General features: G+C 37.4%; 1 protein-coding gene across 13 annotated transcripts in view; it reads left to right on the forward strand.

Moving 5' to 3' along the window:
- The window catches only part of LOC106081688 (uncharacterized), a 445,711-nt gene that overhangs the window by 325,615 nt on the left and 100,877 nt on the right, over positions 1 to 19,219 (forward strand). For 12 of the 13 annotated variants that reach the window (XM_059370389.1, XM_059370401.1, XM_059370400.1 and 9 more), the window contains exon 5: positions 3,562 to 3,579. The exons of the other annotated variant lie outside the window; for it this stretch is intronic. In XM_059370389.1, the coding sequence (XP_059226372.1) occupies positions 3,562 to 3,579 (18 nt within the window). The remainder of the gene's footprint in view (positions 1 to 3,561; positions 3,580 to 19,219) is intronic. 13 annotated transcript variants of the gene reach the window in all.

Genomic DNA, 19,219 nt, shown 5'->3' on the forward strand with positions numbered 1-19,219 from the left:
CATATCTGCTACCTTAACTGATGTTGAAATTTGCAACACGCAAACAAAAACAAAAATCTTCTGACGATGATCATAATTGTCTGACAATAACTCTGCAAACTGTCTATCGTACATGTATGGCGTTTATTATTGTATTGGCATTTTTGTATTTTCAAATCGTCTATGGACATTTGGCTGCTATACCTTGATGATGATTATAATGGAATAAAAATGGGATAATGTAACGTGATTCACAAAATTACCTGGCTATGATGACTATAATAATCAACAAATACTCTATTAATGATGTTGCTGTTGATAATGAAATGTTGCTGAACTTTTAATCCCTCAACATTTTTATTAAACATATGGAACTTTGAAAACCAAAATGTATGCCGTCTACAACTATTAAAAATGTGGCAACATATTGTATTAAACAACGATTAAAAAAATGTTATGCACTACATAACTCTCCATCAACAATCATCACCAATAATATATATATATATGTTGCTACAATGATATTTGCTGTGCCAAATGTTGCAAAACGAAACATTGGCTTATTCAACACATTATGACAATTTTTGACCTTTTCTTTCACAATATTTTGTGAAAAATTAAAATTTGTCTGAACATCACTTGAATCAAAAAACATGTTGCTGAAACATTGTTTGGAAACTATAAACAACTATGTGGATACATGTTGTGTAAACATGATGATGAAAACTTATGATATTATTGACCATGCTGGCTTTCATATTTACTTTGTATAAAACGTAACGTCATCAAATTGATATCAACACCATATTTGATTTGATATACTAAAATCGAACATGTTGCTAACATATAACTACGAATGTATACACCCTGGGATTGGATAAATGTTGCGACAATAATTAAATCTTATTGTTCATGCCAATCAATGATGCCGAATTATGGAATTGTATTCGCTTGACTGAACTGAAATATAACAATGATTGTTTGCACCCATGGATTGGATACATGTTGCGGCAACAATTTAAACCTAATTTCAAACAATGTTGGCAAATTTTGGAATTGTATCCGCTTTGATGCATTGAAATATAACAATGAATGTTTACACCCATGGATTCGAAACATTTTGCGACAACATTTTTATCTGAATGTTGATGCCAATCAATGATGCCGAATTATGAAATTATATCTGCTTGCCTGGACTGAAATATAACAATGAATGTTTGCACCCATGAATCGGAAACATTTTGCGACAACATTTTAATCTTATTGTTGATGCCAATCAATGATAACGCATTATGAAATTGTATCCCCTATGCGGTACTGATGTTTTCCGCAATGATTACTACTTCCATTTTGGTGACCAAACATTATTCTGATACATGTTGCTAAACATGTTGCTTATCACATCACTTGCAATTATACCATTAAAATATTAAATTTAAAAATATCCCCCATTGATGTCAAAAATTACAAAAATTTGGTTTCATCTTTAACCACTAAACCATAAAAAAAAATTTGCTGAAACCTTTTTATGTTGATGAAACAATCTGTGCTGATGAAACATTTAATGTTGTTGAATTATCTTATGTTGCTGAAACATTATGTGAAACAACAAAACATAAAAATTCCTGCATTAATTATAATATTTTAAATATTAACACTCATTATCGTTCCGGGAATGAACCTGCTCTGTCTTGGAAATGTTGCTATCGCTCGGAATACTCCACCTCCACCTTGGAATTGTCCACCTTGTGTACTAAATGTTCGAAACATGAAAATCATAATTTCGCAATACAATGATACTAATCAAAACTTTTCGCACAATGATATTTAAAATTGCAAACAAATTTTGGTTTCTTCTGAAACATTGTTGCTGAAACATGTTGCTACTCAATGAAACAACTTAATAACGCTGGAAAACAAAAATGTTGTTACAAACATAAATTGGACCTAAAAATATTGCTAATACACAAAAACTACAACATGTTGCTTAAAATGGGTATTATCTCATCGCATTGCAATGATAACAACAAAATATTTTTTAAATATTTGTGGCAATGATGACAAAAATAATGAAAATGAAACAACTATATAATGGTGAAAAAATGAATTTTTCTCATGAACATTACTTGAACAAAAAAATGTTGCTAAAACATTGTGTGTGCAATATGTTGCTCATCTCATCATATTGCATTTTTAATGCGCTCAAAACGTACCATGTTGCTGAACCATTTCATGCGCCCGAAACATTACTTGTTGCCGAAAAATGTTTATGTTCGGAAAATTTTTCTGATACATTTTATGTTGCTGAAATATTTCATGTTGTCGAAACAAACCTTAATGATGAAAAATTTAATCTTACTGAAACATTTCATCTTACATTTTATGTTGATGAAACATGACATGTTGTTGATACATGACATGTTGCTGAAACACTTCATGCCGCTGAAAAAATTTTATGCTGCCGAAACATTACATGTTGTTACACCACCCAAAACCTCCACATCTTTTCAACATTATCATCTACCTTCATTACCCCAAATGAACATACGCTGCCATGATGTTGCTGCTTTTGCTACTAAATCTGCTATCTCCCCTACTTATGGCCACATAATACCACAATATGTGCTTAATTAACCTCGTGTCTTACACATCATCCTGTTTTATGTTTAATGCGCTACTGTATCACTACCACTGCTGCTTCTGTTTCTGTTTTCCCATACATAATTGCGCTGGTAAACGTAAACATAAATGATGTTTATGCTTTTGGCAACATGTGGCCGCTTGGCAACCAACAACACTTCGCTACCATTGTGACATGTGATTTATGATGCCAACACTGTTACGTTTGTCTGCTAATGGTTACTTGAAATGCTGTCGCACACACACACACGTTTGGACATGATGGAACCATTTAATGCAATTTACCAATGCAAAACCCACACACCCACACATCATGCTCTGAACAACTTTTAATTACAAAACCATTCTGATCCTTGGTTTATATATACAAACCTATGGCACCACATATGATTGGGGTCATTCCCTGGTATCACCACACTCCCACATATTCGGGCTGCTGTAAAATGATTAACAACCTGCTTTGGATGGCTACCACCATTCATGCTGATGCTGCTACCTCATCCACAACATTGCTATTGCTGTTGCTGCAACACTCCATAATACTGGCTGTCACTTTCATCGTTTGCTTCTGCTGATGTTCTCCACGATGACTGACTACTGACACCCATTTACTTTGGAATTTTTGTGGTCTCCCTATGGCCATTCCCCTTATCTCTTGGGCCAATTGTCTTACCACTTCTGCCGCCACTGCAATTAATTATAACTTGTGCGCCACTTATGCATACTCATTGTCTGCTGCTGCACTTCAACAATTCCAAAACAACTATCGTCTAACATCACTACTCGAACATCATCGAACAACTGCACCAAAAATCCGGCTTAATTAATTTAATTATGTGTTTTTTGCATTTTATTTTGCCCACTAACACACACACACACAAAACAATCAACCGCAATGATTTTTACAACGTTTTTCTTCCTCGTTGACTTGATGGCATCCAGGTGGCTTTTTGGTTTAAGGTTGGTGTTGGCTTTTTTTCTAACAATTTTTATTTACATTTATTTAAATAACAAAAGCTTAATGAAATTAATCCATATATCATATATAAGTATTATTTAATATTTAAACCTAGTTGAACCGGGCCCGCAAAAGTCAGTACATATGTCCGGTTTAGGTATTAGCCCTAAAAACAATCAGTATCGAGCTTCACTCTCTTTAAGGCCCAAATTGTCATGGTGAGCAAATACGTCCTATATGGGCGTTGTTATGGGGGTGGGACGTTCCCTAGACAGTTGATCCCGAATGTTGATATCAGATTCGTGGTCTACTTCCAAATACCTTTCATTTGAGCCCCATATTTCCATAGTCAGCAAACATGTTCGGTTTGGGGGTTGTTTTGGAGGATGAGGCGGCTACTCAGTGACTTGACCCTGAAAATATAAAGGGTGATTTTTTTGAGGTTAGGATTTTCATGCATTAGTATTTGACAGATCACGTGGGATTTCAGACATGGTGTCAAAGAGAAAGATGCTCAGTATGCTTTGACATTTCATCATGAATAGACTTACTAACGAGCAACGCTTGCAAATCATTGAATTTTATTACCAAAATCAGTGTTCGGTTCGAAATGTGTTCATTCACCGTTCAGCGATGAGGCTCATTTCTGGTTGAATGGCTACGTAAATAAGCAAAATTGCCGCATTTGGAGTGAAGAGCAACCAGAAGCCGTTCAAGAACTGCCCATGCATCCCGAAAAATGCACTGTTTGGTGTGGTTTGTACGCTGGTGGAATCATTGGACCGTATTTTTTCAAAGATGCTGTTGGACGCAACGTTACGGTGAATGAACACATTTCGAACCGAACACTGATTTTGGTAATAAAATTCAATGATTTGCAAGCGTTGCTCGTTAGTAAGTCTATTAATGATGAAATGTCAAAGCATACTGAGCATCTTTCTCTTTGACACCATGTCTGAAATCCCACGTGATCTGTCAAATACTAATGCATGAAAATCCTAACCTCAAAAAAATCACCCTATATATCAGATTCGTGAAATACCTCTTATTTGAGCCCCATATTGCAATGGTCTGCATATACGTCCTATATGGATAGTGTTTTGGGGGTGGGGTGGCCTCACAGACACTTTGTCCCGAATATTGACATCAGATTCGTGATTTACTACTAAAGACCTTTCATTTGAGCCCCATATTGCTATAGTCGTAAATAAGTCCTCTTTGGGGGACGGGGGGGGGGGGGGGTGTTGTTGGGAAGGGGCGGGCTCCCAACCATTGGGTCCCACAATAGGATATCTGATTCGTATTCTACACCCAAATACCTTTTATTTGAGCCCCATATTGTCAGTGCTCATTAAATAAGCCCTGATTGTGGGTGTTTTGGGGAAGGTATGGAACCCCATGGGTCTATATGGAGGCCACCGTAGCGCAGAGGTTTGCATGTCCGCCTATGACGCTGAACGCCTGGGTTCGAATCCTGGAGAGACCATCAGAAAAAATTTTTAACGGTGGTTTTCCCCACCTAATGCTGGCAACTTCTCTCCAAACAGGTGTCGCATTGCGCTACGCAGTTCGGACTCGGCTATCAAAAGGAGGCCCCTTATCATTGAGCTTAGAATTGCATCGGACTGCACTCTTTGATGTGTGAGAAGTTTGCCCCCGTTCCTTAGTGGAATGTTCATAGGCAAAATTTTGCTATTTGCATGGACCCCCAGAAACTTGGTCCCACAGTTGGATATCACATTCGTATTCTATTAGCAAATGCCATTCATTTGAGTCCCATATTGCTGGTAAATATGTCCGATTTAGGGGTGTTTTGGGGGTTGGGGTTGTCCCCAAAACTGTTGGTCCCATAAATGGATATCAGATTCATTTGCTACTCTTAAATACCTTTTATTTAAATCCCATATTGTCGTGATTGGTCAATATGTATATTAGGTAGGTTTTGCGGGTGGGGCGGCCCCCCTAGGTACACCATCCAAATTTCGGATGCCAAATTGTTGTTCTTAGGCTACTATAAGAGAGCATATAAATTTCGCTAAAATTAGGGTAAGGGGGAGGGTCCGCCCCCCCTTCAGACATCAAAACATTTAGTACCCTATTTTTACCAAGGGTCCGTAATGCGTCATCTGTGAAAATTTCAAGAAAATTTGCTAAAATCGCTATAATTTGGGTCTAAAGTTAGGATAAGGGGGTGGGTCCGCCCCTCCTTGAGACATCAAAAAATTAAATACCCTATTTTTACCAAGGGTCCATAATGCACCATCTGTGAATATTTCAAAAAAAATCGGTTCAGCCGTTTTTGAGTCAAAACGGAACTTACATAGAAACAAACAAACAAACACAAATTCATTTTTATACCCTCCACCATAGAATGGGGGTATACTAATTTCGTCATTCTGTTTGTAACACCTCGAAATATGCGTCTAAGACCCCATAAAGTATATATATATTCTTGGTCGTCATGACATTTTAAGTCGATTTAGCGATGTCTGTCCGTCCGTCCTTCTGTCTGTCGAAAGCACGCTAACTTTCGAAGGAGTAAAGCTAGGCTCTTGAAATTTTGCACAAATACTTTTTATTAGTGTAGGTCAGTTGGGATTGTAAATGGGCCAAATCGGTCCATGTTTTGATATAGCTGCCATATAACCGATCTTGGATCTCGACTTCTTGAGCCTCTAGAGGGCGCAATTTTCGTCCGATTTGACTGAAATTGTTCACGTGGTGTTTTGGTGTCGCTTCCAACAACTGTGCTAAGTATGGTTCAAATCGGTCCATAACCTGGTATAGCTGTCATATAAACCGATCTTGGATCTTGACTTCTTGAACCGCTAGAGGGCGCAATTCTCATTCTATTTGGCTGACTGTACTTAGTATGGCGCAAATCGTTACATAACCTGATATAGCTGCCATATAAACTGATCTGGGATCTTGAGGCTCTGGAGGGCGCAATTCTCGTCCGATTTGACGGAAACTTTGCATGTGATGTTTTAGTATCACTTCCAACAACTGTGCTAAATATGGTTCAAATCGGTCCATACCCTGAAATAACTGCCATATAAACCGATCTTGTATCTTGACTTCTTGGGCCGCTAGAGGGCGCAATTCTCCATCGATTTGGCTGAAATTTCGCATTAGATGTTTTGTTATGATTTCCAACAACTGTACCTAGTATGGCGAAAATCGGTAAATAATCTGATATAGCTGCCATATAAACCGAACTGGGATCTTGACTTCTTGAGCCTCTATACGGCGCAATTATTATCAGATTTGGCAGAAATTTTGTACAACGGCTTCTCCCATGGCCTTTAACATACGTGTGCGTGGTCTGAATCGATTTATAGCTTGATACAGCTCTCATATAAACCGATCTACCGATTTTGCTTCTTGAGCCCCTACAAGACGCAATTCCTATTCGAATGACAGATAAGTTGACCCATTCACTAAGATGACTCCTCGTTATCAACTTTCATTAATCTCTCTACAAGATTTTAAAACTGAAAACATTCCTTCCCTATTAAAGAGATAAAAAACAGTCAATTTAAATTTGTCTACTTTTTTATTGATATTGATTTATTTTTCTTTCTGCAATGACGTTGATTTTGTCTACATAACAAGCATGACATATTTATGAGCATATCATTCCATCGACAACTATCAATTGTAAACAATTTGCATTTATTTAAACAAAAAAGGCTTCGGCTCCCACTCTTCCGTTCCCTTTGACTGGGTATGCAAGTAAATATTCTTTCCATGACATTCAATAATTTGCATAGAACCTTGACATTGACAAAAGTCAAAACAAAAAAAAAATCAAATGGAGATAAACAAGCCAAGTAATCATCTCATGAAGTTTAAATAAACAAATAAAACCAATTTAGTTTATACAAAAACCAAAAAAAATTTGTGCAAAACAACAACAGACACCAGGAACTGCAGACTGGCAACAGAGCGAGAGAGATACAGACAATAGATGGCAGTAACATCACCACTCCTTAATTTATGGAACATCCACAGCACTATTATAGACAGACAGACATTCAGCCAGGTAGTCAGTAACGGAAGCAGACAGAATTGTCTGCAAAATGTTTTGCAGTTTCAATATCAACCAAAGCCAATGACAGAGTTAGAGATACCTACAATCTACATAGTCACCAGCAAAAAAAAAAAAAAACAACAATGCCTCTGTTAGGCAAGTGCAAATGCATTTTCACATAATTGCAGTAATTTTCGGCATCAACATATACCGCCAACAGCTCACTTTTCGACTCTTGGTAAATTGAATACCACCACCGTTTACACATTGGCATTGCCTATCCGAAAGTAAGGCAGTTTAGGCATAGGAGTCCATTGCGCTGACTATGATGATGATGATGGTAAAGGGCTTTAACTCCCTTTACATCACCAAGTCATTGGTTGGCTGCACTCTAAACAAAACAATGCCCTAAAAAAAACATTGAAATTCAAATAGCCTAACTGAATAAACATTGGGAAAAATTACAAAAAATGAACTCTTTACAAAACAGGGTATGTCGTCTAGGGAATGATTGGATTTGAAGATAATATTGAAATTTAATTTTTCGTAAAAAAAAGTTCATACAAATTAGAAAAATTTCTTATGAATTAGAAATAAAATCATTGAAATGAGTAAATAAAAATTTCTTTGATTAAAAAAATCCTTTAAGGAAAGAAATTAATTTTTTACTTTAAATTTCATTTTACGTTTAGTTAACAATTTCATTGAAGTTAGAAACATGTCTTAGAAATAGAAATAAATTCTTTGAAATTAGAAAAAATTTCATTCAAATTAGTTCAAATTTCTTTGAATTAAAAAAAATGTTTAAAGATTGGAAATATTAAAAAAAATTAAAAACAATATATCAATTAAATTTTTCTAACCATAATATAATTTTTTTTAATGAAATGAAAGATCACTGTATGCTCGACAGACGGGGGATTAAGAAATAGGCAACCATTATAAAAGGATAGAAATCAATTTCATTAAAGTTAGTAAAAATTTCATTCAACGAAACAAATTTTTCTAAATTTCGTTATGCTATCGAAAATTCGTCTTACAAAATTTCTATAGGAATTTTGCTTTTGCCGGGCCGAAGAGAAATCCCAGGGAATTGTGAAGCAGACGAGCTTGCGAGACCAGGTACTGCCATACATATACCAGGGGAACTGGCATCTGCGAGTATACCTTCAGCGACGTGTAAGCTAAGTCTTAAGGATGAGGGCCGAAGGGCAACGAATGACAGATGGTCACAATGGATGGTTGGGAACACTCCAAAATTATGTGGCCTAATCTAGACTTGAAGATGTCTAACGCTTTGCTATGATTATGATAGTTCACTGTACTTCATGACAGGTCACTGTCTGATTGGAAACATGCTGATAGCTGTATGTGTGTGTGATGCACTGGCCGTCACAAGGAGAACATTTCTGATTTGGCGGATGTATACATTCGCAAGTTGTTGGTCTTTGTAAAACGATCGGGATGGTTTAATGCTAGGAACTTGGAGGTATCTTTCTTCTCCTGCTTCTCTAGGAGCACAATGGACGAAAACATCTCAATGAGTCTGATGTCAGACTGCCATTTAAACCTAACCCAATCCAAGGTTAGGTTAGGTAAGAGTGACAGTTTATTTCCAAACAGACTCACTTCGACAATTTAAGATAATTTAATTTATTTTTTTTAGAGAAACTTTTTTTTATAGAAATCTTTTTGGAGAAAATTTCTTGGAGAAAATATCATAGAAATTTTTTTTTTTTTTTTTTTTAGAAAATTCCTTAGATGTCTTTTCATTGGAGAAAACTGCTTGGACATATTTCTTTAGAGAACATTTCTTGAAAATTTTTTCTTTAGAGAAAATTTCTTGAACATTTTTTCTTAAGAGAAAATTTCTTGAAAATTTTTTCTTAAGAGAAAATTTCTTGAAAATTTTTTCTTAAGAGAAAATTTCTTGAAAATTTTTTCTTTAGAGAAAATTTCTTGGAATTCTTTTCTTTGGAAAAATTGGACAGTTTTCTTTAGAGAAAATCTTTTGAAAATTATTTCTTTAGCGAAAATTTCTGGGAATTTTTTTTCTTAGAGAATATTTCTTGGAAATCTTTTCTTCAAAGAAAATTTCTTGAATAGTTTTCATTGGGGAAAATTTCTTGGACATTTTTTTCTTTGGAGAAAATTTCTTAAAAATGTTTTCTTCAAAGAAAATTTTTTTGGATTTTTTTTTTAAAAATTTCCTGGAAATATTAGGTTGCCCAAAAAGTAATTGCGTATTTTTGCATTCTTTCTTCTGTCAGCTATCAGCTGTTACTTTTAGCTTGCTTTAGAAAAAAAGTGTAAAAAAAGTATATTTGATTAAAGTTCATTCTAAGCTTTATAAAAAATTCATTTACTTTCTTTTAAAAAATCCGCATTTACTTTTAGGGCAACCCAATAATTTCTTTAGAGAAAATTTTTTTGGAAAAGAGGACATTTTTTGGATTTCTTTGCCTTGGAGAAATTGCTTGGTCATTATTGTATAGAAAAAATGTCTAAGAAATTATTTCTTTAGAGAATATTTCTTGAAAATTTTTTTAAGAGAAAATTTCTTGGATTTCTTTTCTTTGGGGAAAATTGCCTGGACAGTTTTCTTTAGAGAAAATTTCTGGAAAATCTTCTTTAGAGAAAATTTTTTGCAAATTTTTTCTTTAGAGAAAATTTCTTTGGGGAAAATTTCTTTGGTAATTTTTTCTTAGAGAAAATTTCTTGAAATTTTTTTTCTTTAGAGAAAATTTTACGGAAATTTTGTCTTGAAAGAAAATTTTGTGGACATTTTTTTATATAAAAAATCTCTTAAAAGTTTTTACTCAGAGAATAATTTTCTTAACTAAATGTTGTCTTTAAAGGAAATGTCGATGAAATTTTACAGAAGTATGGACCTCCAAGGAATTTTCTTACAACTGTTAGTCTCTGAAGACAATTTTATGATAATTCACCTTAGCTCAATTCAATCACTCCAAATCTCGAACACCCTCTCTTCAGTATGCCTTCCCATAAATAAACATTTGTGCAAATTGTTTGTATTTGCCTGTTGTTCCTGTTTTTTTACCATCACCATTTTTTGTTGCAGTTTCAGAGAATCCAATTTTTTTTCGGGATCTTGCAAAAAAAACGCAAAAATTGCACTTGAAAGCTTCAATGGAAATTAAGTTACACACAAAAAGGGAGGCAGTACAATAATAGTAGTGCAAGTAATTGTTGCATGTTTTTGTCGCATGCAGCATGCAGTTGCTGCTCTTGATTGAAGGCAGTCAAGCTTTAACAATTTGAAATTAAAACGCCTACAATGACTTACTTCCGTTTAAATGGGTTAAACAATTTTGATGATTTTCTCCAATGTTGATGTTGCTTCCATTTAAAGGGCGTGCAAAGAACAACAATTGGGCTAGCTGCAATTTTCCTAAAGCAGGAAGCTGGTTACAGGTTACATTTCGATATAGGGTGGGGTTATTTTTCACCCTTAAGCACCCATCAAAATTAAGGAAAAAAGGCCATAGATTCTGCCTTCAGATTCTCATAGAAATACTTAATGGCAAATTTTAATGAAATTTCGGGTGTTTGGGACACTTTTCTGTTAGAATTTTGTTTTTAGCGACATTTTTTTTAAATTTTGTCTTTTGGGCAAATTTCATTTAAATTTTTTGTTTTGGGATAATTTTATAGAAATTTCGTCTTAAGTCATCTCCATTAAATCGCTACTCCCCAACCATCTTCATCGTGGCGAAAATTTCATAATTTCATATGACCCAAAGAGAAATAGCAAAGCCAGCAAAAAAAGCTTCTTAAACCCCTCGATAAACTTGCTAAAGTAGTTTTGTGAATTTTCCCCCACCCCACCCCCGCACTGAGGCATGACATTTAGGTCAACGATGACATTAAGAGCACAATCTAAAAAGTTGTTTCCTTCCTTTGGCTCGTTTACAATTAAATTAGCATACGAAATTGTTTTTATTTGCCCTACTATACAATAGGATAGGCCTATTTCTTATGTTTTAGTAGGCCAAAAAAAATCCCCTAGAAAGAGGGAAAACAACCAAAAACATACAAAACTGTTACGACTTTTAAAAGTTGTTTCTGTTCTTGGGGTTCAACAAGAATTTAGTCATTTTCAATGTTTACACTAACATTTCACCCTTATGAATTGGTTTTGCTAAAGTTTCTAAAGAAATTATGTTTGTTTTTTTTTACAAAAAATTACAATTTACAAAATCATATTTAGGAGGTGGAGGGGGACAAAGAAGCATCAAGGCTATTGAGGGGCAATGCCACTTTTACTCCTGCTGCTGCTGTTGCTGACACAGACATAAAACCCCCATTTGAGCTATTAGGAAATAGTTGTGAGCATCATTTCCTTTGTTACTGCCAGTAAACAGAGCCATTCAGACTTAGTGGCAGACAGAAGCTGTAATAATGTGGCCTGAATTATGAGATTGTTTTGCAATTGGTATGTCTCCCGAAAGGCTGCAAATACACTGACTGGGGAATACTAAAGAGCAAAAGTAAATTACCAGGTTTTTGAATATGGAATATGTAAAACAGATTCGGGACTGCAATTGATAAGGAACATGAACAGGTTAAGGTAGATAAGGCAGCTTTCACTCGAAGACCAGTCCGGCCCATTGTGGCACCCTGCCAAGAAAACGAGGAAAAGGAAAAAGGAAGACCTGGTGAAAATTCATGTTGATGAAACACACTGCCCTCTGTTCCGTCCGAACAGGAGACACGAAGATGAAATGATATGAAAAATACAAGAAATATAGGAATAAAATACGCAGTAAGTGCCTATCCATCACGCCACCAAGCAATTGCTTTCGCGCAGCTTAAGCCCACACTCACTCAAGTATTCACTCGTCAAGTGCCAAGCATTGGTGCTCCATGTCTTCGCCTGACAGAGTATTGAAGGTCTAATAGTGAACCACGTCGAATCAACCTCCTCTTATCCACGATTCTGAGAAGACTCCCCAGAGACACATCTGCAAGTTTGACGAAATCGGAAAAGAACTGCTTTACATCCTAGGGAAAGCCTTTGCCCCTGTATATGAGTGAAGCAGGTGTTTGATAGTCTTTTCCTCATTCTCATCAACACTTCGTTTACAGTAGTCATTGTGTGGGAATCCCATGCCCGCGCAATGTCAGGTTATGACTCTCTTAACGTACTCAGTGACCCCTTATCGAGGGCTAGCCATTCTTTGGCCTCTTTCGTTCAACAGCTGGCCAGAGTGTCCTGGCAATCCGATATTTATCCATAGACTCCCACCTTGCACACGACTCTGCAGAGGTCATCTCTTCTGCAATGTTCAGTCGTTTGACAAAAGACATGGGTGCAACACCACCCACAGGTCCGCTTGCTGTGGCATACTCGTCTGCCTTTTCATACCCCAGAACTCCGAAATGTCTGGCAATCCAGGCCAAAACAACGTCAGGAGCCCAATGGGGCCCCAAAACACTCTGCCACTCCCACCTTACCCTCGACTCTGCACTGCTCATCTCTTCTGCAATATTCAGTAGTTTGACAAAAGGCATAGGTGCAACACCACCCACAGGTCTCGTCTGCTTTTTCATACCCCAGAACTCTGAAATTTCTGGCAATCCAGACCAAAACAACGTCAGCAGCCCAATGGGGCCCCAAAACACTCTGCCACGCACTTTGACCACGCTATCTGCACACATATATCCTGAGTTTCGAAGGTGGCAGGTCGTTTAAACCTAAGGCTCAAAGAGTTATCTTTATCCGTTCTCTAATGGCATATTTTTTATTAGATTCTATCCCACTGTGCGACCTCCCCATAGGGGAGTGCATCCTGTGCTCCCTGGAAATTCTCCATTATCTTTTCCTCCCTTACCTTCAGGTAAACCCGTCTTTTCAGGTTTTTTAGCAAAAACGATGACATACTGATTGGACTATAATCCTTCGCAGTACTGTGTGGCTAATTTTTCTCGCCTAGAGGATAAATACCACCCTGACCTCTAGAGGATAAATACCACACTGAATGGAGGCCACCGTAGCGCAGATGATAGCATGTCCGCCTATGACGCTGAAAGCCTGGGTTTGTATCCTGGCGAGACCATCATAATAAAATTTTCAGCGGTGGTTTACCCCTCCTAATGCTGGCAACATTACAACGAGGTACTTTGCCATGTAAAACTTCTCTCTAAAACGGTGTCGCACTGCGGCACGCCGTTCGGACTCGGAGGCCTCTTAAACTTGAAGCGGACTTCACTCATTAATATGTGAGAACTTTGCCCCTGATCCTTAGTGGAATGTTCATGGGCAAAATTTGCAATTTTTGTTTTGACCTCCCTCCATGTTCTTTGTATGTAGAACAATGCCAGCCTTGCTCTGAAAATTCATTCAAGCCCTGACAGAGTAAAGCCAAGAAACTTCTGCCAGGATGAGACCGTCCGGTCTGGCGGATTAAAAGGCTAGAAGATGAAAATCGCCACTCTATCTTCACCTCGTCAGCGATGTCATCGATGAGATCTTCCATGGATTCCGCCCTTGTGCGTATTACGAAGTCCTGATCGTCGTCCTCTTCATGGCTGCCTGGATATCTTCCATCTTCTGATGGGATTTCTTAAGCCTCTATAGGGCAACTATTATTATCCACATTTTCTTGTTGGTGTTTTGTAACGACTACCAACAATCAAGCCAAGTATGAACCAAATCGGTCCATAATCTGTTATAACTGCCATATGAGTCGATCTCCCCATTATAACTTGTAGAGACTCTATGGTAATTTTAAATTCGTTCGCTTTATGACGATTTTCTTCATAAACTACTATTTGGCCCAATATCTTAAAGCAATAACAAATACCGCATTGAAATTTACAGTTTTGCCATAAACCAAGAAACAAACATTTCGTCAAAGGACACACTCTCTGCTTTCTTGTTAAAACTCATGCTCATGCCTGCGCTGCTTGCACACAAGGTGCACACAAGCATGAAACCAGAAACCAAAAAATTCATTGAAGGTGTATATTTTAGTCCTAATTGAATTATTTATTTATGTTTACAATTGGATTGTTGAAGTTTTCCCACCCAAAAACCAAAAAAAAACATGCAAATTCATTGGGGGCAATTGCGGGCCGCACACAACACGCGCATCAACAACAACTACAGCAAATTGCCAACACACACATCAAGGCACAGACACATACTAAGATGTGGGGGAGCTGACGGCCAGCAAAATAACCGGTAATTGCTTTGACTACTGATGTGTCACGTAACATAATACGCACACATTTAATTATACACACAAGCTGCAGAGGCAGACAGAGCCCTCTCTCTCGCTCTCTCTCTCACGAACCCTTACAAGTATAAACATTTACAAGAGAGTTTCATATAGGTATTTCTTAAGAGTACAACTTGAATATTAAAAGCAATTCTAAAACGAAAATTGGGGAGAATGGGAGAGTATAGGTAAATATGTACGTACATCGAAACCTTCTGCTCTGCCACTAATTGACACTAAGTTGTCAACTTATCAACTAATTCTAAATGCCTTTTGCTAACGACTTTATCGAAGGCATTACTTTCTTTCCTTGGTTCATCGTGTGAACTCGACTAAAGCAATGCTTGCACTATGATTGTCAATACAACTTCATCTCATGCACCATGTTTGTCTATGTTTTGTATACTCGGCTGTGTGCAACAACATATTTATTTACTTACTTAAGTGTTACGACATGCAGCATTTTGCATTGCCAAAATTCATTGAAGTGTACAACACTAAGTGACACATGTCAAATGGCAACACGTTCGAAAAAGCAAATAGCAATTTAAAATGACTACATACAACACAAAAAATAAATAAAAGTAGTCGGTACCAATTCGTGTGATTACCAACAATCGATACACCCATGACGTTATATGACACCCTATGGAGGCTGTGTGTTGTAATACATAGGGGTGGTTCAATAAATTATGATATTTTGTTTTGGACGATTTATTTTATGAACGCAAAGGTTAGGAAAAACGTTATAAGTTCGGCCGGGCCGAATCTTGGGAACCCATTTCCATGGATTCTACCAAAATTTTATACAAATAAACTTGGCTGAAGGACACATGTGTTCAAGCGGCTAGCTTTCCCCAATATCGAAGTGTTACAAACGGAATGACTAGATTGGTATACCCCCATGCTATGGTGGTGGTTATAAAAAAAGGGTGCGGATATTAATCAGCCCCATGCCACTATGTACACAAACTTAAGCCAGTGATTGGCCTGTTGTAATGCAAATTTGCCCATGAACATTCCAATAAGTAATAGGGGTAAACTCCTCACATATCAAGGAGTGTTTTTTGATTAACCTTTTAGCTCAGTGATAAGGGGCCTCCTTTTTATAGCCAATTCCGAACGGCGTGCCGCAGTGCGACACCTCTTTGTGGGGAAGTTTTTAAAGGGTGATTTTTTTGAGGTTAGGATTTTCATGCATTAGTATTTGACAGATCACGTGGGATTTCAGACATGGTGTCAAAGAGAAAGATGCTCAGTATGCTTTGACATTTCATCATGAATAGACTTACTAACGAGCAACGCTTGCAAATCATTGAATTTTATTACCAAAATCAGTGTTCGGTTCGAAATGTGTTCATTCACCGTAACGTTGCGTCCAACAGCATCTTTGAAAAAATACGGTCCAATGATTCCACCAGCGTACAAACCACACCAAACAGTGCATTTTTCGGGATGCATGGGCAGTTCTTGAACGGCTTCTGGTTGCTCTTCACTCCAAATGCGGCAATTTTGCTTATTTACGTAGCCATTCAACCAGAAATGAGCCTCATCGCTGAACAAAATTTGTCAAAATTTGAACACATTTCGAACCGAACACTGATTTTGGTAATAAAATTCAATGATTTGCAAGCGTTGCTCGTTAGTAAGTCTATTCATGATGAAATGTCAAAGCATACTGAGCATCTTTCTCTTTGACACCATGTCTGAAATCCCACGTGATCTGTCAAATACTAATGCATGAAAATCCTAACCTCAAAAAAATCACCCTTTACATGGCAGCCACAACAAATGTCGCCAGCATTAGGAGACGATAACCACTTCTCGCCAGGATTCGAACCCAGGCGTTCAGCGTCAAAGGCGGACAAGCCAACCTCTTCACTAGTGTGGCCTTCACTCCACGCCCCTAAATTGATCCAAGTCTGATAGCTTGCCACTACCTACGTAGCGGAGGCTGTTATCACAGAAAGCAGGGAAATTACATTGGAAATGCTCCAACGTCTATTCATGCTACCCACATGCCTTGCACACGCCATCGATTGCCACACCCCCATTATACTACCGACACACTGAACTGCTTTCTACTTGCCTTCAGTATTAGCAACACGAGCACTGCTATATACATATCTGGCCTAATCAGGAAAATGCAAATTTTTATCATCATAAACAGTTTTGCTGTAGTTTAAAGTATGCTCCAGCACTTGTCGAAGCACTTTTTTCACACTGAGACACCTTCAAAACATGGTTGTTGAATAAGCGTTGAACATAATATTCTCGTAATCAAACCCAAAAGAAGTCATTGGCTCCCAAGTCAGGGCTCATTGTCATGATGTACAATGATTCGGCTTCTCTGGTTTTTTGAATTTCTCCCAAGATTTCAGGGACTCTAATTGTTATGTACCACTCAGAATTGACCGTCCAATGTTGCTCTAGCAGGACAGACCCCAAATGATAAGTTTTGCCGACCACCCACGCGTTCGATTCTTGTTTTGTTTCGGGCTCATACGCAAGATCCACAATTCGTCACCTATGACGATCTTAAAAACGCATTTTAAAGCACCACGATAGTATTTTTATATCGGTCGGACTGCGTCGCCCAGAAAGGTTTCTGATTGACAAAGTCTACTGACGGAAATGGCTTCTGGGGTGTTATTGCAGAGACCATCCAAATCATCATCTTGTGGATGGTACCCACCGCCAAGAAACTTTAGGGTGGATCTACCAGATCTAGAGTGTGTGGTTTAGCGCTGCAAAAGAGAACCTCTAAATCAACCTCTTTTCGCCTTTTTAACTCTTGGGGAGTTCAGATTTTCTTTCCAGCTTCGGTAGAAGTGGTTGGAATCTCAGTTTCATCCCAACCAACATCTTAGACCTTCGGCTGATTGCGTTGCCGGTGCACAATTTTCTGTTTCCCACGTCGTACCCAGGATTGCTTTCTCGGTCTTCTTGTGAGCTTAGCATAGTTCTGGCTAACTACTGCCATCATCCCTTTGACCCCATAACTCGATTCGGGTGCGATGATTGTTTTATTGACACTGTGGCTGTCAGAATCTGAATTGGTAACACCACTTTAACTGAGATTTTATATAACTTCTATTTATTTTGATTACACCCCAATATAAGACAACGTTAGAAATTTTCATACCATGTTTGATAACATTATGTTAGATGTGTTTATTTAATCAATTTTCACAACAAATCAAATATACCAATGATGACATGAAATTAAACTCCAATTACGGCAGATTAGTTGCAAGACTTTCAACTTAATTTTAGTTTTAAAAGTTTTTAAACGATTAATTCATGTGTTATCTTTTTTTTACTCTTTCCAGGTAAGCATTTCAAAACAAATATCGTTGGAAATAAAGAAAGCGTGGTTGTAAGTATGGATTAATTAGGCTTCCTTTGCCAATATTTGATATTCTTAACTGTAAAACATCCAGAGAAAAGTTGATATCAAACGTTCTCATATCAATGACATACGGTATTGATAGTAAAGCAAAACGGTGTGATACAAAAACAATACCAACAATTAGTACCGTTTGGTATCAGCCTTATTACCGAACTGGTATTGGTTTTAATAGCAATCTGTTATTAGTTTTAGCACCAGACAATTATTGATTTTAGTACCAAACAGTTATTGGGATGCAGTGTCTATTGACATTTCTTAAATCTCAAAGTGGGTGGGAAAAACATTAGACGGAAGTCGATTTCACATGAGAACAGGTTCGGGCGAAATAAGAATTTTCTTTGTAGTGCATTGTCCAGTCCGCTGGCCCATCAATTACAAACGGGTGTGAGTTTCTTGAATGTCTAGTATCCCTGATAAACATCCTTACATCTGGAATAAAAAAGGCGAATATCACACACCATGAAAATACCGATAGAACAGAGCCAAACAACCCATATTGCGACGATGTTCAAAGGTCCCCAATCAACGCCATCGCTCTCCACTGTACACGGTCCATTAGCTCCAGGGATGATTTTGAAGCTCCAGCCCATACATGTGAGTTTTACTCCATTTTCGGCCCTATGAAAGTGGTATAGATGTTAAGAAGATCAGACGAAGTGATGTAATTCTTACACCGTTTAAGGAAGCCTAAACACTTGAATGCTACTTTCGATATTTCAAATACATGTTTAGCCCAAAAGACATCACTTTGAATTTTTATGCCCAGAACATCAAGATCTTCTGATTGCTCAACATCTGTGCCGTTAATAGACAAAGATGATCGTAGTGGATCAGCGAACCCTTTGTGTGACAACAAGCAGCACTGAGTCTTCCGTGCATTAAAATCTACTCGATTCATTCGACCTCATTTCATGGCCAGCAAATCCTGGCAGAGTGTATCATTCATAACCCGC

The sequence above is a fragment of the Stomoxys calcitrans genome, chromosome 5 (genome assembly GCF_963082655.1).
Source record: "Stomoxys calcitrans chromosome 5, idStoCalc2.1, whole genome shotgun sequence".
Taxonomy (NCBI): Eukaryota; Metazoa; Arthropoda; class Insecta; order Diptera; family Muscidae; genus Stomoxys; species Stomoxys calcitrans.